This window comes from Ahaetulla prasina, chromosome 2 (genome assembly GCF_028640845.1).
Source record: "Ahaetulla prasina isolate Xishuangbanna chromosome 2, ASM2864084v1, whole genome shotgun sequence".
Classification (NCBI taxonomy): Eukaryota; Metazoa; Chordata; class Lepidosauria; order Squamata; family Colubridae; genus Ahaetulla; species Ahaetulla prasina.
Window position 1 is genome coordinate 65,333,962 of NC_080540.1, and position 21,786 is coordinate 65,355,747.

At 36.6% G+C, this 21,786-nt stretch overlaps 1 protein-coding gene across 1 annotated transcript in view; it reads right to left on the reverse strand.

Moving 5' to 3' along the window:
• Positions 1-21,786, reverse strand: part of CACNA1D (calcium voltage-gated channel subunit alpha1 D) — a 275,621-nt gene that overhangs the window by 117,123 nt on the left and 136,712 nt on the right. Inside the window, exons 10-14 of the mRNA XM_058171105.1 lie at positions 14,009-14,093; positions 12,833-12,859; positions 3,054-3,214; positions 519-744; positions 170-377 (exon numbers count right to left, since the gene is read on the reverse strand). Of these exons, the coding sequence (XP_058027088.1) occupies positions 170-377; positions 519-744; positions 3,054-3,214; positions 12,833-12,859; positions 14,009-14,093 (707 nt within the window). The remainder of the gene's footprint in view (positions 1-169; positions 378-518; positions 745-3,053; positions 3,215-12,832; positions 12,860-14,008; positions 14,094-21,786) is intronic.

Below are 21,786 nucleotides of genomic sequence, written 5' to 3' on the forward strand. Positions count from 1 at the left end.
TTACCAAAGATTGACTTTTAATGAGCAAAATGCTATTTAACATAAACAGAAGGAACTATCGTTGTGATAAGTGACTTTTATTTTTATTTTAGGAGACAGGATTACTTAGACAGTGTTGTTGTTCACAGATTTTTTAAAAAAATGTTTTATAGTGGGTGAATAAAATTACCTGGAATACAGTTAAAAGGGCTTGTGGGAAATTATCGAAGGTGCTCCGTTTTGTTTGAGTTTCATCAAAATTAAATTTGCCTCCAAACAGCTGCATTCCAAGCAATGAGAAGATTATGATGAAGAGGAAAAGCAGAAGCAACAGTGAAGCAATGGACTTCATTGAGTTTAACAAGGATGCTACCAAGTTGCTCAGGGATGTCCAGTGCCTACAAATTAAAATGTGTGTGTTAACAGAAAAAAAAAACCGTAAAAGAACAGTGCATGATGAAATATTACAAAAGAGCAGCGGGTCATACAAGGGTCAGTAAAACTCAGCACCAAGGAAAGTAAGAATAAGTTTCTCTTACCTGGTGACTTTAAAAATACGGAGTAGACGGACACAGCGGAACACTGAAATTCCGAGAGGGGACATAATTTGCAGCTCTACCAGGATGGTTTCAACAATGCCGCCACAGACCACAAAGCAGTCAAAACGATTAAAAAGGGACACAAAGTAAGACTGCAGCCCAAGACTGTACATTTTTATTAACATTTCGCAGGTGAATAAAGCCAGAAGGACTTTGTTTGCAATATCTGGTGGGGGGAAATATTCAAGAATTAAATTGATTGATGAGTTCCAGTTTCGTGTCTTATATCTAATATGAGCAATGATTTTTTTTTCCTATTTCTCCCTCTTTAGACAAAAAACCCAAATTAAGATAAATAAACAATACATGAAATAATAATACAGGCATTTAGGCCATTATATTGTATAGTTACATTTTCTTCTTACAATGTATTGAAGATTAACTTTCAATATGGACATGATTTTTAGCAACCAAAGTTTTGACATCAGTATATACAGTTCCTAAAGTTACAGTCTACTTGGGCAACAACCATCTAAATTGAGCCAAAAGACAGAATTGATCAGGATGGTTCATAAAGAAGAGCTCTGCAAGTTAACTGAAACTGCTCCTTGTAAACCAAAATCTGGCCCTATGAATATAAGAAAGTATTTCCCCTGGTACAGACTCTGACTCAGTAAAAATACTGTACTAGACCAAAGAAATCTTTTTGGCACTCATAATGAATGTCAATCACCAGACTAGGCCACTAGACCAGTGGTCACCAAACAACAGCTTTTGATCCAAATCTGCCACACCGCCTGCTTTTGTACAAATTAAGAATGGGAAGAGTAGGAGATTGCCCATTTTCTGCCAGACCCAAAGCTCAGCAGAGCTCCTAGTCAAAAAGTATCGCTGTGGTAGGGGCATCCTGGATGGCAGCAGCAGCCTATCAGTAGTCTCCTTGCTAGCACACCAACCCTGTCCAATGACCATTGCACTCTTTGGCCTGCTGTCTGCCTGCCATGGCCATAGAGGCAGAGATAGGGCATGATTTTTAACCTTTATGGAACAAAAGTTGGCTTTCTTGTGCATTAGACTATGATTAAATTGATATTAATCTACAATAAAAGTTCTGTAGAATTTGGCTAAGTTCAACTATGGAGGTGGACAACCTACAACCTATATGTAGGTTTTCGTAAGCCCTCCTCTCCCCAACCAAAAGGGCTTCCAAAATGATGGGGAACACCCCCCTCCCAGAATTGCTATGGTCTAATTTCTTAGGATTTTAAGAAGAAAACAGGCTTAATACAAATTATTAATAAAAAGGAGGCTTCCTATTATCTCTAGCTTTTGGCTCCCCATTACAAAATGATGCAGATCTCTTCATTGCTACATTAGTAACACATGTTTATTTATTATTATTGTTGTTGATTGCTCAGTCAACCAGATGCTTAGACTTGATTTGGCATTTTTGTCCAATTATTATCCTGGTTCATTGCATAATCAGTCAGATGTTTATACTGGGTTTGGCATTTTTATCAACCTATCAAGTCCATCCTATGGACATGAGATAAGCACATGCTGTTGTTTGTTGGGGTTAAAAAGTATTCTCACAGGATTATGCTGTGAGGATTTACTTGAATCTGCCTTATTGTTAAATCTTGGATGTTACACACACTTGTTTGTTTGAATTCTACAGTCCCAGAGGAATTTAGCTTCTTTATTTTCTATTACTTTGTTTATTTTTGTGATCCCACCAGTTCTTTCTTGCAGATGTTCCAATAATCTATTGTTGCTACCTTGTCATGCTGTTGTTTGTCATAAATCTATGTGATCTGTGCTCCTCTTGCAGCAGCTAACTAGGTGAGCCACTGTTTCTTCAGCTTCTTTGCAGAGGCAGCATTTGCTGTCTTCTCAATTCTAGTTTTGTATGCATTTGTTCTTAAGCTTGGACTTAATCAGCCAGAATTAGCTCTTCTCTTTCTTCTACTTTGCTGCTCTTAGCCCTTGCCAAGTCTTGTAGTTATCTGCTTTTCTGGTAGTTTTTATATGTATTGGCCATGTAATACTTTGTCTTGCCATGTCTCTTTTCTACTCTTTATCTGGTCTTTCTCATAGCCCAATTTGGTCTCTCTGGTATTCAGTAAGCTTTCATGATGTACCAGCTTCAGTGCATCTTCTTCACTGTCTTTCAGATAGTCTTCCAAAGCCATTTTCCCCCTTTTATTATTAGATTTATATCGTATTTTTTTTACAACTCATGATTAAGTATATAGTGCTCTCATCCCTTGTTTTCCCACAACAACCAACTGTTAGGCTGCTGAAAGAGTTTCTGGCCCAAGGTTACCCAAATAGTTTTCATATCTAAGGGAGGACTAAAACTCACAGTCTCCCAGTTCCCATCCTAGCACCTCACCCACTATGCACCATTGGCTCATGTCATCTCACTGGTATTTACCATAACACTGAACAACATAGACTAAGATGTACAAAAAGGAAAGTGAAAGTGTTTTTCATTGATTATAATAAGAAACAGGAAAATTATTTTCATTTTACCTTGTATTTCTGTTAGCCAGTCAGGCTGATTATAATGCTCAGATGAAATAGTTAATGTGTTTAGGAAGACCAGGAGAATGACTAACCAATAAAAAGAAACAGATTTTACAGCAGCTCTACATCGTCTTCGACTGAAACGGTTCCATCGACGCCAGCGTCGGCTAAAATGACAGCATTATAATGAAGAAACATTAAAATACAGAATATAAAATTAGACAACGAATTCCGACTTTTAAACATAGTCCCAATATTTTGATGCTATCATTACACCTACTTTCATGCCCAGTAGATGATGGAAATGAAGGTTTGTAACTGAGAAGGATCTGTAAGGAGTCAGGACTGGGATTTGGCTGGATTTCTATGCCCATAAGCACTATGCCTTTGTAAAGCAGGGGTATCCAACCTTGGTCACTTTAAGACTTGTGGACTTCAATTTCCAGAATTCTGGGAGTTGAAGTCCACAAGTCTTAAAGTGACCAAGGTTGAAGAACCCTGTTGTAAAGCATACCGGCTGGAGCAAAGAATCCTCCACTTTAAGTATTAAAGCAGCAACATGAGCAGCAATTGAAAGAGTTACACAAAAGACAGATCTTATCTGTCTGTATACTGACATGGATGCCAACTACTTCATTTGACTGGTGACCCCAGAGAAAGTGCTGTCCATACATGAACGCTGACATGCAGACCAGTGACAAACTTTGGGGGAACTGTACAAGTCTTCTTGTGAACACAACTGCTTTGATGCCTTGATGGGAAGGCTTTGCTTCTGGCAATATGTTTTAAGTGCCCCCTTTGAATGCCAGGCAGGGGAACAAACATTAAACTCTCTGAGCTTATATTTGCTTAAAGTCAGAACTACGTTGCAAACTGTCTCCAAAAATGAATGGACAGCTAATGCAGATTATAACATTGTTGCTGTTTAATATGCTGACATGCTTTACCTAATACACAATCTGGCAGTTTCATTCAGGAAATTTCTAAACTGTTTTCAGAGATAACTTACATAAATCTTATTGAAATAATCCATGAGCAACTATTGACCAATCCACATAGGGCAGATTTTGCACTTCTCTATTGTCCCAGCTCCATAAGATGTTTGGCGAAAAGGAACATTTTTAAAAATATATCTTTCCCACATCCTCAACTAGAAATCCTGTCATGTGTATGTTTGGGATCCTCCATATGCCACAGTAGGGATGAATTCCACTATCACCCAGAGATGTTTTTGGGACAGAAGATACACTGTATCTGAGTGTGTATAAATGTATTGATATTTTTTTTCATAAAAATTATGTAAGCGAGAATGAATTTTAAAGTAGTTTGGTTACATGTATAACCTGATTCATGTTTGGTTGAACTAAGGAAGACATACCCAATGGACACTGTCAAATATTCTAAATGTTTTATACAGATTTTATTTACTTCTCTGACATATTAGCTCTCTATAGGCCTTTCAATGTATCACAAATCAGTATTTGTTTTCTAATCTGCTACATATATATTGATTCAAGCTACAAGACAGCCACCCAGACATTGTGAGACCTGGATAGCAGCAGCAATGTTGACTCATTGGAGAAGAGCCTAATGCTGGGAAAGATTGAGGGCAAAAGAAGAAGGGGACGACAGAGAACGAGGTGGCTCGATGGAGTCACTGAAGCAGTAGGCATGAGTTTAAATGGACTCCAGAGGATGGTAGAGGACAGGAAGGCCTGGAGGAACGTTGTCCATGGGGTCGCGATGGGTCGGACACGACTTCGCAACTAACAACAACAAATTGCATTTTATTTCATTTTCCAATTAAAAATACCAAACTGATTTGTGATAATTATAGCAAATGCAGTATGGCATAGAATAAACACAGGAAAATCAATAATATAACCTTGAATTTAAAAATAATCATTCAGGCAGCTGATGAAATCAAGGGAAATCTTATGATTTGAAATCTCTGGCAGAAGTCCTCCCATGAGACACCCACCTTATCTCTATTCTACCCAGTATTTATTACCCAAATGCTGGGTAAAACAAAGATAACCCTTTCCTACGCTTATTCCATGCCAACCCTATAGAGGTAACCCTATCCCAAGCCAACCCCACATCAGTAAATGTGGTACTGTGATCATGAAGACCTAAGTAGAACTAGATTGAACCTTAGATTTTAGGACTAACTATTTCCAAAGTAAATAATTTTCACATTTTTAATGTGAATATTTGTAGGTCTGGAGAACAGAAAATGGCTCAAACAACCAGAAAAAATACCCTATATCAATATTACGGTTACTTCTGGAAATGACAGTAGCAGTAAGATGACAGAACTGTAACCACAGCTAAAAATCGGCTTAATGTTCAGGCAATTCTATTCACTTTGCTGAAAGGCAACAGAGTGAATATGGGCTTTAACATGCATTTCCATGATAAGGATTTCCATCACCCATTCATATTCCATGTTAAACAAGTAATGATTCAAAATAGCTAAACAAGACTGTTGACCTAGCTCAACCGTAGTTTACTAAGCAGTCAGATTTTATTTTATTTTATTTATTTATTTTAGCAAGAATGTATTAGGTAATAAGTATAAACATTGATTGATACATAAAATAGATACAAATAGAGGAAACATTAGAACAGGGACGGTAGGCATGCTGGTGCGCTTATGCACGCCCCTTACAGACCTCTTTGGAATGGGGTGAGGTCAACAGTAGACAGTCTAAGGTTAAAATTTTGGGGGTTTGGGGAAGAAACCACAGAGTCAGGTAGTGCCTTCCAGGCATTGACCACTCTGTTGCTGAAGTCATATTTTCTGCAATTGAGTTTGGAGCGGTTCACTTTAAGTTTGTATCTATTGTGTGCTCGTGTATTGTTGTGGTTGAAGCTAAAGTAGCTATTGACAAGTAGGATATTGTAGCAGAAAATTTTATGAGTTATGCTTAGGTCATACCAAAGGCGGTGTAATTCTAAGTTTCTAAGCTCAGAATTTCAAGGCTGGTGGCATAAGGTATTTTGTTGCGAGCGGAGGAGTGGAGGACTCTTGTTGTGACATATTTCTGGATTAAATCGTTCATACGAATCAGGACACCAGAATATCAGTGACAGAAACATTTGTGAATAGATTTCATCCCTAAGAACCCAGAAGCAGAAGAGATGAATTGGAACTGCAGGAATAGAATATTAGAAATCTTAGATTCAAAAAGAAAGCAGCTGTGACAGTGCAAAGGAAAGAAGGCCTGGCCTTAAGAATTGAGAAGGAATTGGGATTTTCAGAAAAGATTATTCAGTTCTGAGAAAGAGGGAAGCATGAGAAAGAAACTCAAACTAACCCTATCTTGAAGATGGAGCAGAGAGAATCTCTTGGAGTTCTCATATCAAATGACCTTAATGCCAAAGCCCACTGCAACTACATAGCGAAAAAAGCCCTAAGAGTTGTAAACCTAATTTTGCGCAGCTTCTTTTCTAAAAACTCTACACTACTACTTAGAGCATACAAAACATTTGCCAGACCTATTCTTGAATACAGCTCATCCGTCTGGAACCCATACCACATCTCTGACATAAATACAATAGAAAGAGTCCAGAAATATTTTACTAGAAGAGTTCTTCACTCCTCCGAAAACAACAAAATACCTTATACCAACAGACTTGAAATCCTGGGATTAGAAAACTTACAACTCCGTCGACTTCGACATGACCTGTGTTTAACACACAAAATCATCTATTGCAATATCCTTCCTATAAAAGACTACTTCAGCTTCAATCACAATATTACAAGAGCAAAAAATAGATTCAAGCTAAATGTCAACCGCTTCAAACTTGATTGCAGAAAATATGATTTCTTTAACAGAATTGTTAATGCTTGGAACTCATTACCTGACTCCATAGTCTTTACTCAAAATCCCAAAATCTTCAACCAAAAACTGTCTACCATTGACCTCACCCCATTCCTAAGAGGACTATAAGGAGCGTGCATAAGAGCACAAAAGTGCCTACCGTTCCTGTCCTATTGTTCCCTTCATCATATCAAATTGATGATGCATATTTTTTTACATATATGTATATATTTTCTTCAAAATATGTTGTTTTATCTATGACAATTGTTTGTGTATACTGTTGTGACAAAAAGAAATAAAAAAAATAAAAAAAAATAACAGGCTTTCAAGATTCAGCAACAAACAGCATTCATAGAGCCCCTGCTGGTTCTTTGAGCTGGAGCTGGCCTACACAAGATCACTGATTTAGAAAGCAAGAGGTTTAATCCTCTCTTGAAGGGCAGCTGCAACTTCAGCAATCGGGTGAGAGGAAAAACAAATGAAGAATCATGGAAGGAATTGTAGATTGCTGGGCCACCTTTTTTCACAAGTTTCATCATGCAAAATGAAATATGTCTCCATTTACTGTTCCTTTTACCCAAACATAGAGCATTTCTTTCTCTCTGGAAGAATATTTGCTTTAAATTGGGTAGGAATATCTCTTGTCGCAAAGCAAAACACCCCCATTATATATTAAGGCCCTGAGTGAAATCAACAGAATAAAAGCAACCGTTTGTAAAAATCAAGCACATGAGACCATGAACAAAACCATGGAGGACTTTGAATTAAGCATAGTTCTCAGAAATCAGTAAAGGCTGAAAGTCTGCAGGGAACTGATCAAATTTCAGATTGAGCATTGGATATGCACCTCTATAACTGTCTGGTTTGGTTCCGAAACCCAACAAGACAGACACAGACTTCAGAGGATAATTAGAACTGCAGAAAAAACAATTGCTACCAACCAGCCTTCCATTGAGGACCTGTATACTGCACAAGTCAAAAAGAAGGCTGTGAAAATATTTACAGATCCCTCACATCCTGGACATAAACTGTTTCAACTCCTACCCTCAAAACAACACTATAGAGCACTGCACACCAGAACAACTAGACACAAGCACAGTTTTCCCCCGAACGCCATCACTCTGCTAAACAAATAATTCCCTTAACACTGTCAAACTATTGACTAAATCTGCACTACTATTAATCTTCTCATCGTTCCCATCACCCATCTCCTTCCACTTATGACTGTAACTTTGTTGCTTGGATCCTTACGATTTATACTGATATTGATTGTTTCAATATCAGTATAAATAGACTACATTTGTAGTCTATGACTATCATTAAGTGTTGTATCATTAAGTATTAAATTTGTACCCTATGACTATCATTAAATGTTGTAAGTGTTGTACCAGTGGTGGGTTGCTACCAGTTCTCCCCGGTTCGGGAGAGCCAGTATAGGAAATCTTGATGGGTGAGCAAACTGGTTCTCTCCGTCTGTCAATTGGGCCCTCCCGCCCACCCCCACACTATACATACCTTTATTCCTTTGTTTTTAGCCCAGCTGTAAGGCGTGGCAGAGTGGATTGCCATGCCTCAGCTATATTTTTTAAATGTGCTTGCGCAAAGCGCAAGTTTGGTGCGCGTGCGAGCGTAGCAATTAGGTGTGTGGCAATCACACACAAAGCGTGTGCACGAAGCAAACCGGTGGTAAAACCAGTTAGAAGCCACCACTGTGTTGTACCTTGATGAAGGTATCTTTTCTTTTATGTACACTGAGAGCGTATGCACCAAGACAAATTCCTTGTGTGTCCAATCACACTTGGTCAATAAAATTCTATTCTACTCTATTCTATATATGAAGAGATCTGTTGCTTACGTCCAGAAAATATCATATTTTGTGACTAAAGCCATGGGTAAAAAACTTTGTGTTCTTCAGTTACTTAGGATTGCAAGTCTTATAATCACAGGCCACTGAGCATACTGGCTGGGGTTTGTAGGAGCTGTGGTCAAAAATATACAGACACTTGGTTGGCTCTTTTAAATACTAGCCTCAAACTGAAGGTGAAATTTATCTGGTTATCAATGTAGCTTTAGTCATAATTTAACTACTTCTGTTATCAATATATCCAGGGAGGGAAATAAAAATTCCTATCAGGGAAAATTTGAAGCCCAGTTAAAGTAATATTGACAGTTTGAAGTTTAAGATCAAGTTTTAAAGTTTAAGTTGGACAGAGTAATAAATGCAGAATTTTGGAAAGCTTTAAGAAAAGAATTATATCTATGTCAGTACATATTGTTTGTTTGTTTGTTTGTTTGTATGTATGTATGTATGTACAGTATGTATTGGAAAAAATACTACTGCTTCTTTTAGCATTCTTCAGGTTTTAATGCATATAAAGATAAAGTTAAGAAATAAAGCAAGATGTACAGTATTGCAAATATGACTGACATTTTATTGTGCTTGTAAATATTTGCTCAAAGAAAAAGAGACAATTACTAATGAAAGAAGTCATCAATAAAAATAATAATAAAATAATACTTGAACGCATTTTTAAAGAAAATCATAATATTTGGTTCTTGTTTCTGACATATTATTTGCAAAGCTGCCTCTTTGAAATGAAGTATACAATGTTCATTTTATATTTATAAAATACAGTATAACTAATTCCATTTATCAACTGCCACACACAAACGTCCTCATAAAGCATTATTTTAGCAATGTAAATTGTTTTGTATGTAAGTTGAGTGAAAAGGCTAAATCGTGTATGTCAAACATTCAGCAGATTGTCTTCTGGTTGAAAAGACAAATGAAAATGTCCAGCAAAGCTTTCTTTAAAGAGCTTTTCATGAAGGATATTGAAAAATATACCCATTCCCACTAAAACACAAGAATTCTGAATGCAAATCTTCCATACGTTAGCTTTCTACTTTATGTCAATCAGTGCCTACAGAGATGAGATCTGTATTTGGCCAGGGAAGAGTATTTTATCAACACTGTCTAATGGATTAGAGAGCTGAACATGGATTTTGAATAGTGATTTTAACATGAACTTCCAAAGTTTAAATCACACAAACTTGCCAACCTATCATAGTTACAGAGTTGTAATTTATTTATTTATTTATTATTTATTTATTAGATTTTTATACCGCCCTTCTCCCGAAGGACTCAGGGCGGTGTACAGCCAATATAAAACAATAACAGTGTACAATTAAAACAGAAAATTAAAAAACTTATTATATAATTGGCCAAAATTTAAAATGTTTAAACCTAAAAACTCTTAAAATTCATATAAATTACAACCCCAGTTAAAATTAATATTTAAAAATTAAAAATTAAGAATTTAAAAAGTTTAAGCCAGTCCTGCTCGAATAAATAAATACGTTTTCAGCTCGCGGCGGAAGGTCCGAAGGTCAGGCAATTGACACAAACTAGGGGGGAGTTCGTTCCAGAGGGTAGGAGCCCCCACAGAGAAGGATCTTCCCCTGGGGGCCGCCAGCCGACATTGCTTGGCGGACGGCACCCTGAGAAGTCCCTCTCTGTGCGAGCGTACAGGTCGGTGGGAGGCGCGAGGTAACAGCAGGCGGTCCTGTAAGTACCCAGGCCTTAAGCCATGGAGTGCTTTAAAGGTAGTAACCAAAACCTTAAAGTGCACCCGAAAGACCACAGGCAGCCAGTGCAGTCTGCGCAGGAGCGGTGTTACATGGGAGCCGCGTGTGGCTCCCTCTAACACCCGCGCAGCTGCATTCTGAACTAACTGAAGCCTCTGAGTGCACTTCAAGGGGAGCCCCATGTAGAGAGCATTGCAATAATGTACTTATTATGAGCTTATCACTGGGCTGAATTTAGGGTAGGTCTAACCAATAGGTACCAAATCGTGGTAATAATATTCATATTTCTGTGCAATTTCTATCAGCTTGGACATTGTTTCCCAAGCTTTCTAGCTTTGCGGACTAGTGGGGGGGGGGGAGAAAGGGGATGTTTCCGCATGAGTGCATAGAGAGACGAGATCTGTATTTTTGGTAAGAAGAATGAATGTTCATCAAGATTTTGAAACCAACTACCAAATTACATTTGGAAACAATGGCAGAAAAACTACAAGCAAGGGACTGAAAACAAACATGATATAAGTTTTCTTTCCATCTCCCAGCCCTTTTTCTTTCTCCTTGGCAGCAGATAAACCAGCAGACTGTTTGAATTGCCAGTTTAAGAGAGAAAATATTTTGGGGGGAAATCCCTGCACATGAAATTAATGAGGATATATTTATTTTATTTATTAAATTTGTTATGTTTAGTTTCCATTATTGCAGATCCCTTGTTTTATCCGTCCTTTTGTGCATAAGAAATGGGACATTCTGATATAAACAACTATTTGCAAAGTAATAGAATTAAGCAATCCTTAAGATAATCCATTAAGCAGCCAAGAGTTGAAGTCATAGTAAGATTAAAAAAAAGGAGGCTCAACAAAAAAAAAAACCCCAACCTCTACCGCCATCATATCAAATCCTTCAGCAAATATATCTAAACTAAAAAAAAAAAAAAGATTTTTATGGATCAGGAATTCCAGAGACAATCAGAATTCCCTTCTCCAAACAGTGTGATTATTTCTTGATAGTGTCTATTTTTATATAGAGTGCTTTTATGAACAGCATACAGCTTAGTAAGCTAATCAGCAAGAGTTCTTGCTCTTTCAGATGCATTATACACATCATGATATTAATCATCTGCCATCCTAAAACTTGAAGAAACACAGAACAGCAGCATTTGTGGGAGACACATAAATTGTCTTCCACCGTTGCCATTGTCAATGAAATAACCAGCACAGCACTTTCAAGTTAAGGCTTATGTTGGCATCTTAAGAGGATATTGTTAATTACTTATGCAATTAGGGCATGGAGCTGAGGTTCCCCAGTTCCTGTCTCCTCTGGATACTCACACACCCCTGCCCATATATAACATCATTTGATACTTGCTCTCGATGGCATTTTTCTGCCCGAAGGAAATCCTCATTATCTGTTGGATGATGGCTTTGATCCAAGCTACACCTTAAATGTAATTTGATGTAACAATAAACTGCTGGCACTCTTCTTTTTATGAAAAACAACACTGACAAGAACAAGCAGGAAATTGAAGATGTATAATCTTTTTCCTGTGTGCCAATTTCTCTGCAAATGGCTCCGCTACCTCTCTTTGTGGCTTTTTTCCCCCCTGAGGAATTTCAAATGCACAGATGTCTTCAGAAAGTCATATTGTCAATCATGTGATGACCAAAACAGGGAAATTAATTTAGAGTAGAAAAATCACTGAGCAAGAAAACAATTAATTACTCTCCTTCATTCGTTCATTTTTTTTTCAGGAAAGAGGGTTACATGGAATAGTTATTTTGTAGTTCTGTCTTTCTTTAAAAAGAAAGAAGCTATAGCTATTATATAACATAACAATACAAGAGCAAACAATAGATTTAAACTTAATGTTAACCGCTTCAATCTTGATTGCAGAAAATATGACTTCTGTAACAGAGTTATTAATACTTGGAACACACTACCTGACTCTGTGATCTCTTCTCAAAATCCCCAAAGCTTTAACCAAAAACTGTCTACTATTGACCTCCCCCCATTCCTAAGAGGTCTGAAAGTGGCATGCATAAGAGCACAAACGTGCCTACCGTTCCTGTCCTATTGTTTCCTTTCATTGTATCCAATTAACATAGTTATTACATACTTATGCTTATATATATGCTTATATATTATATAGTTATTTTCATGCTTATGCTTATATATACTGTTGTGACAAAATAAATAAATAAATAAATAAAAATTATAACAGCACAATGGAAAGAGTAAAATGTGATGATGTATATAGTCCTTTTTATATTTACTAACACAATCTTAAAAATCAGTCATATTCACCCATGATATTTATAGATAATCAGCACAGAATTATGATATATAGCAGGAAAGGGAAAGGGAAAGAATACTGACCTGAACTTGGATTTTGAGATAATTTGACTAAAAGAAAAGGAAAACACATTTTAAAGAAAATATAAAACAAGAATATACACATCTCATTTCACCTTGAAACCATAATTGGAATTATTTATATATTGGATGTCTGTTAGATATGGACATATTCAACCAACATAAATTGTATAATAATGGCCTTTCTTAACTGCTCTTAATAAACCACTATCATAATTAATTATGTTTTACAGTTATACCTTTTTTGAAATTATGAATGCACGTTTTCCTTGAAGCTCTTACTCAACAATCTAGAAAGAGATTCTAATTAAACTACTGAAATAGAAATAACATGATAATTGTAATCTGGCACTCTTTCAAAAAAAAAATTGAAAAATTGCTTCTTCACGATAAGCCTACACTATAGGCCAGGGAAGAATATTTTATCAACATTGCCTAATGGATTAGAGAGCTGAACGTGGATTTTGAATAGTGATTTTAACATGAACTTCCAAAGTTTAAATCACATAAACTTGCCAACCTATCATAGTTGCAGAGTTGTAATGTACTTAATATGAGCTTATTACCGGGCTGAATTTAGGGTAGGTCTAACCAATAGGTACCAATTCGTGGTAATAATATTCATATTTCTGTGCAATTTCTATTAGCTTGGACAGCGTTTCCCAAGCTTTCTAGCTTTGCGGACTAGTGGGGGAGGGGAGAGAGGGGATGGTTCCACATGAGCAGTGGGCAAAAGGAGTACATATGCATATGCTCACCCACTACTCCTGCAAGTGAAGATGTATGTACACTTGCTGCTTGCTCCGTGGCCCAATTCTGAGTGGGTCACAGCCCAGTAGTAGGACACAGCCTGAAGATTGGGGACCCCTGAGCTAGGACACCCTATAAATTGTTATATATAAATTAAGTACAGTAGGATACAAATGATAGTCTTTAAAAACTCCAGTCTGCTATATGATGATGATCTATTTAAAAATATATTGTCTTTTTTAAAAACAAAATCTCAGAGAACTCTTTCTTATAATTCGCAACCAATAAAGCAGTCATGATCAATGTAATTGGCTATGTTAAGACTTACAATCAAATAAAAGTGAACTTTTGTTTCAGAAAACTTGGTCCAATCCATTCCTCCAGTGAGTGTTGGGCTAAAAGCTTTCAAGAGTTCCATCATATACTCACCACAAATTTCCACAGCATGTGGTCTCTCCTTCACCAGCCACATTTTCTGTATTCACTGATTCAGTCTCACTTGCTTGCATGCTTGCTGTTGCAAAATAATGAAACTATAATTAGCTTTGTTATTGAAAAACAACATATGAAAGTGTCTCAAATGTCTCTCAAATATTATTTTTATTTTAGAAATGGTCTCTCCTGTAACAATTTGTAGTAGAATCAACATAAAGAATGAATTAATAGCACCTAAAAGGTACAAATAGATCATAGTTCAGGATTCGAAGCAAAGAAAATCCTAGCGCACGAGCAGAAAAGCACAAAAGAAAAGAATTTTATTATTCTAGGCACTATCAATAGTGCAGAATTATTCTTCTGCAAGGTATAGTGAAGCTATTTACAGTTTTCCACAAAATGATATTTTCCCCAATGCTTGTGTTAATATGATGAGAGCTATGAGTCTTCAAATATGGTTGCAACACTTGGAACAATTTCTTATTGAACTGTTCTCAATGACTTACTTCTGAGTTATAAGAAGTTAGTCCTGTCTCTGCTTTCAGCTCACACAACATTCTGTCTTTTCATTTTAGCAACCTTGGATCAATGACACTGGTCTACCCTACAGACCTGATGTTCCTCAAGTATAAACTCCAGTTACCAGGTCTAATCCATGGAGGGATGGATCATGGCATATAATCTGAATCTATCCTGAATGTATTGCCTGTAACCACTTTAAGAATGTATGGGCTGACACAAGCAAAAATATTTTCAATTGCTAGCACAAATATACTAATACAACTCTTGAAAGTCAACTCATAATTATTATAGGTGCACATGTCAATTCAGATAAAAGGATTATCTTAGCATCCAGAATATAAATGCACTTTGTTGCCTGTCCACAAAGATACGCTGTCATCTAAAGCAGAGCAAGCAATAAATTTACTTTCATAAAGTGCCAGTTGCATTTCTACTTTATGCCTTAGCAAGTTTTGCCAGGGACAGTTCTGACAGCTTTTATTATCTTGGTCCTTGTTTAAAGTGAACCATCTCCTCAGATGTCATTGTTTCTGGAAGAACTGCCCTTGTGGATATTTTGAAGAACAGCTAGATTAAAAACATATTGTTCACAGTTTGGTCCAAGCTGCAAAATTTATGAATCACTAAAATTGAAGGCTGCCAGCCAGCTATACACAGTGATCTGCCAAGTTTAAGACTCCTCCCTTTTTTTGAATCCCGAACAGATAGGAAGGTCAAGAGATTACTGAAGTTTTTCTGGGGCATATTTTATAACTGGAGGAGTCATAATATATCCAGGCATGGTTCAAAAATTATATATGTGGACCAAAAACTTACAAAGTTAGGAATATAACTGCAGGAATATAATTCTGGTTTATACTTGGACTCATGAGACTTGAAGGAGAAAACTCAGTGCTCCATACCACCTCTACCTACCCAATACCCATTTCCTTCATTTCACTTCCTCTGGTCCAGAGGTGGGTTTCAGCAGGTTCTGACCAGTTCTGGAGAACCGGTAGCAGAAATCTGGAGTAGTTCGGAGAACCGGTAAATACCACCTCTGACTGGCCCCGCCCCCATCTATTCTCTGCCTCCCAAGTCCCAGCTGGAGGAATGGAGGAAATGGGGATTTTGCAGTAACCTTTCCCTGGGAGTGGGGTGGGAATGGAGATTTTACAGAATCCTTCCCCTGCTACGCCCCCCAAGCCACACACCCCAGCCATGCCACGCCTCCCAAGCCACACCCATGGAACCGGTAGTAAAAAAAATTGAAACCCACCACTGCTCTGGTCCTTTTCATATTACAACTGTTTTCTGAAACATTTATCACAATCGTACATGCAGAATTAATGAGAAGGAGCTTGTGCAAAAACACTGGAGGAAACCTCTATATCTCACAGTCAACTGGGGAAGATATAATCTGACTGTGATGCAGCCCTTTGAAAACCTTGTGAACACTTCAAACAAGTAACCATTCCTAATTATTTTTGGGAGATTCCTTCATTAAAGCAAACATTTGTCCCAAATTATAACAAAATTGTAACCTTCCAATTTACTTTTGTAATAAAGTTATCTTCCCATCTGTTATGTGAAATAATATGGTATGCTTTGCAATAGATTCATGGCTAGGGAAGAATGCTGGTAAAAGGGGTAAGAAAGTAATTATCATCCACAAAAGGGCCTTGGATTTAATTGCAAGGGAAATAATCAGAACCTGGCATATGTAGATTTTTCTGGTTGCTACAGTTGCCAGACTCTGATAAGTATCAGAGCAATTAATTATACCATTCAAATATCCTCTGATTTATGTGATTTCCCTTTATTCTGGAATGGGTACATAACTCTTATGCTCATAGAACAAGGAGAGCTTGTGTTAATTATTTTAGAGACAAAATATAGCATAAATTTATCTTTGGAGGGACCAGTACACGTGTTCCTTTAAAATAAATTTTTCTTATTCGTATTTAGAGTTATATCCTGCCTTTTCTTTATGTGTTCAAAACAGTGTGCTTAATACAGTATCCTCCAAGTTCCCTAAATAAGGAAATCTAGAGTGGACAGTGAAATAAGGACTGGTTCAAAGGCAACCAAGTTTCATGAATTGGAACTTGAATCTGGGTCTTTCTGGATAAAGTTCAGGATTGCAACTACTAGATCATGTTGGCTTTCAGAAGTTGTTCTAAACTTTTCATTCACACACAGGATGAATGTAGAGATGGGTAGTATTGAGAGACAATCCTGTAAGTGAACATCCCACAGAGAGAAAGAACTAACTGCTGCACAACTACTTATTGTTTATCTGATACAGATGGAAAGGGCAATAACTATGTGGACGAATATGGTTATTATAAAAATTCTAATTAGACCATGGGGTTTTCTGGTTTCAAACGTTCAAGTAGTAAACATATATGGCTGTGTGTACCTGCAATAACTGAATTATTAAACCAGCGTTTTTCAACTTTGGCAACTTTAAGATGTGTAGACTTAACTCCCAGAGTTTTCCAGACAGCATTTAAAACATTAATTAAAATCAATAATATGCACTGAACAGTTTAACATACATAATAACAGAGTTGAAAGGGACCTTGGAGGTCTTCTAGTCCAACCCCCTGCCCAGGCAGGAAACCCTACACCATTTCAGACAAATGGCTATCCAACATTTTCTTAAAAATTTCCCGTGTTGGAGCATTCACAACTTCTGCAGGGAAGTTGTTCCACTTATTGATTGTTCTAACTGTCAGGAAATTTCTCCTTCCTAGCCTAGAATTCATTATACGATGAGAGCTTTTCTAAAGGTTCATTGTTTTATCACTTTGAAATTAAAATAATGTACTCATATCTTGCTCATTTGCTTTTTTTAGCTTGATTGGGTGTATATATTTTCTAAGAACAACAAACAAAATTTCAGTGTTCTAAACTACTACAGAATAATCTCTCAAAAACATGTAGTCAAGCAGCAAATCATGCTCATGCAAAAACATGCGTAGGTGTTTTTCTAAATGTGTGTATGGATTTTGAAAAGTAGCATTCAAAGTTCATCATTTCAAATGAAATGTTCCACTGCAAAACACACACACACACACACACATTTTACCATGTTTGTGGGCCCCACGACAACAGCTAAATCTGCTTTTCTTCTTGTTTTCTAATAAATCAGCCAGCGTAACCCCTTCATATTAAGTACATGCAATCCCATCCATAATACAGTAGATGGCAGCAGCAGAAGTGCAGAAGACAATAAATTAGCCATATCATTCAGTCAGTGCAAGCAGACTGAGTAGTAATACAAAAGTTAAACTTGGTTGAATTATCAATAATACTTGCAAACCTATACCTATGCTTGTATAGTGGTGTTAGTCAGGATAATTGTTAATGGACTTCTATCTCTCTTCATAGTTTAACCACTTGTATAATGTCCAAAGCTCAATTATATGTGATAGCTGGGATATAACGAGGCCAGATAGATAGATGGTTGCTGAAAAGATTTCCCAGCAATTTAAGGCGAAATTGCAGTGCATTCCTTCCTAACTCTAATTTAAATAAGCTATGTTAGCTACCTCTCTGTAACTAATATGGGATAAAATTAAGCTATAGGTGGAATATGTATTTTCCATGCAAAATGTCCTAGATTCAGCCATGTGTATTTCCAAGAAATAATTTTGCTCAAATCTGAAAAGCTTCTGGAATCTAGTATTCCAAACTAAATGATCCAATAAGGCAACTTTTTACAACCCAAAAATGTAATGTATTCTACATTAGTGTAATATTTTAAGCAATAATTTACTTGTGGATATTGATGTGGATTAATACAGATTTCCCTAAATTAAATTAGAAATAGAATAACAGAATTGCAAGGGACCTTGGAGGTCGTCTAGTCCAACCCCCTGCTCTGGCAGGAAAACCCTGTACCATTTCAGACAAATGGTTATCCAATCTCTTCTTAAAAATTTCCAGTGTTGGAGCATTCACAACTTCTGGAGGCTAGTTGTTCCACTGATTATTTGTTCTAACTGTCAGGAAAAATTATTCCTAGTTGTCAGGAAAATATTCTATAATCTATCATTCTTAGCCAAGATCAGACTGAAATAACTGTGAAAACAAAGATGAATTACTTCTTCTAACAGTTACGCAGCTCATTCAATGTCTTTTACTGAATAATAAGCGTCCAAATAGTTTTACAAGAGTATCACATGGAGTAAATAAAGATTAACGTTGAATTACAGAATCGCAAATCGAGATTGTCTTTCTGTTTATGCTAACTGTTTTTCCTACCTGGCTGAAAGTGTTAATTCCTGCAAGCATAAATTGCATATGTATATTGGCATTCAACCTCATGATAGGCAGTGAATCCAGAAAGCTCTATTTGTGATAACTGTAGGCCAAAATGCATTCCTACCAGGCTTACAAACCCCTTAGCACATACTGTGAAATCTCCCTTATTTGTATGTCTCTGTGAAGTTTTTCTAAAGAAAGAATGGTGGACTTTGATCTCTGACTGAGCCTGTAATTCTAAGTATATTTATCAGGAAACAAGCCTGACTAAACATAGTGTGACTTTCTACCAAGTAAGATGCAACAGGGAGGCTTACACATAAATAAATCAGTTTCTCCACAGATTCTCAACAGAGAGCTAGAAGAGTCTAAGCCAGCCCATATCCAATTCTAATTCATCCAAATATTCCAAATCAAAACCAAAAAGGAAACAATGATGACTGTACAACTTTATTGCAAAACAGTAAGATTAAGAAAGACCACACAAATCCTGCAATTGAGTATTATCGATAATAAAAGATTAACTTCAATGGAATTTGTATATTAAAACTGACCCATCTCAGCATTCAGCAATGCCGAAAATAGCAATACTGGTGCAGCAGACGTGTAAAAACATTTTGTCATGTAGGAAAACTTGTGTCACTAGTTGTACTCATCCATTGACAAACAGTGTGCCATTTTCGTAGAAGATAGCAAGTGCTTAATTTTCTCTTCCTTATCAATAGTTATCACACAATGGTATTTTAAGTGGCAGTGTTTGTGAGAATTAAAAGAGATATCTGCACAATTTCACAGGCACTCTAGATTGTGTTTTGGGAAACATGAATTAGCAGAGGTAAAAATGAAGAGAAAAAAAACACAATCAAGCAAGCCAATAAATAATCTTATGAAACATTAAGGTTTTAATTTAGATTGATTTAAGGGATTCTAAGATATCACATCTAGTCTACTAGCTACTCTGCAACATGTCCCATTAATATTAACATCTCTCTTGGTTATAGGATGCTATTTGATATGCAGCACAAAGTACTGCTTTAAGATGTCATTAACAATAAGTCATAAGGACAGTAGATACTTAATCAGGAGGAAAGAACATCTCTGCAGACCAAGTTTCTAGTGTGAACTCTCTGAGAGCTTGACATGTTTGTCTCTAAATTTAGCTGATGAAGTAGATGAAATGGTTCTTCCCTTTTGCAGGTTCTACGTATTCTATCTACAGAAAGTCAAATTTTTCCCACTTCCACAAAATATTACTATCCTATTTCAATTGTTCTATAGCTATCATTTATTTCTAAAGGAAGATTGAAAATATAAAGGATTTTCCAGCAGCCCAATTCTGCCTTCTTTTAATATGTCTATCGATTTAATTGCTCAAAAGTGTCTGTGAAGACACAGAAAGTCTCAACAGAAGAATTCTGGAGTGGTGCAAGAATAAGATGGCATGTCAAAGATGTTTAATTTGATATAATGCTGTTCTGTCTAGAAATGGATGTATGTTTAAAGAACTCATTATTACATCACACATTTCTACGCAGTATTTACAGGTATCATTAGGTACCTTAATAATTAATTAAGAATTAATTAACAACAAAAATGCAGCCTGACGTTTTGAATTAAGTATATACATGTTTCAATTCTGCATGTATCTACATAAATGTGCATCTTTTCCTAACATTGAGGAGATTAAATGGGATCTACTGCTACAAATAAGATAAAGAAATTGTTCCTCAGTCATGCAAAGTGACCCTGGAGCTCACTAGATGAATCCCAAAAGACACAGGCCTGTGAAAGCTCAAACCAATCCTCTTTTCTATACTTTTGCAATGTCTAAAATGTATGGTAGGAGATAAAGTGGAGACAGCAAAAGGTTATATTCCTTCTGCCAGGAAAACTTAAGCTTCTACTTTATGTTACATAATATATTCCATACTGTAAACATGCTATAAATCAAATAATAAGAAATAATTGTCATGAACAGAGTAATTCCCAATTCCTAGCTATTGTTTGTGGCTTCTTCTCACATGCCTGACTTTTAGAAATAAAAATTATAAAAGGTAACAGTTGTTCTGACATCTAAACCCCAATATGAGTTTATATATATACATATATATATATATATATGTATGTATGTATGTATGTATGTATGTATGTATGTATGTATATTTGTTTTCTGAGGTTTTCGCGGGTGTTTGTATGTAGGTCTTTGGTTATTCGGGTTTTCTCCCGCGTAAAATTGGAAGTGTCTTGGCGACGTTTCGACAAAGTCTCATTCGTCATCTTCAGGCTTCACCTTCGTGCTTCTGGGAGCTTCTGGGCTTCAGCTTCTTGCTCCCAGAAGCACGAAGCTGAAGCACGAAGATGACGAATGAGACTTCGTCGAAACGTCGCCAAGACACTTCCAATTTTACGCGGGAGAAAACCCGAATAACCAAAGACCTACATACACACACACACACACACACACACACACACACTGTATATCCAAATTATCTCTTTATCTTTTGAATGAATGTCAGTACTGTATATATTGCATGCCTCTCCTAATTAGTGGAATATGGACAACAGTATTTTAGCTTGCAAGATATTATTTAGATTAAAGATTTGTGTTTGCACAAAAGTGTATTAATATTCTTGAGTAAATCTGGACTTTGGTTGTGCTTGTGGCCTAATGGTCAAAATCAACCAATAGAGTTCTACTGTAAGCAGAGAATGTAACCATGTGGCACGGATGCAGCTAAGGCCGGTATTCTAGTCTAGACTGCACTTTTGTATTTTACAAATAAATGTGAAAGCTTTCATAAACCAACTCTAGGATAATAGTGGAAGTCAGCATCTGGGGGCCATCTGGCGACAGTCATAGTATATGAAAAATTGTAGGTTGAATGTAAAAGGAATAAATAAGAAGGAGCATGAGTTTAGAAGTGGAATAAAGAAAAAGACAGACTTTGTGTCTTTAAGCATAAGAGAAAGGGAAAGTTGCAACAGATCTAAAAGAAAGA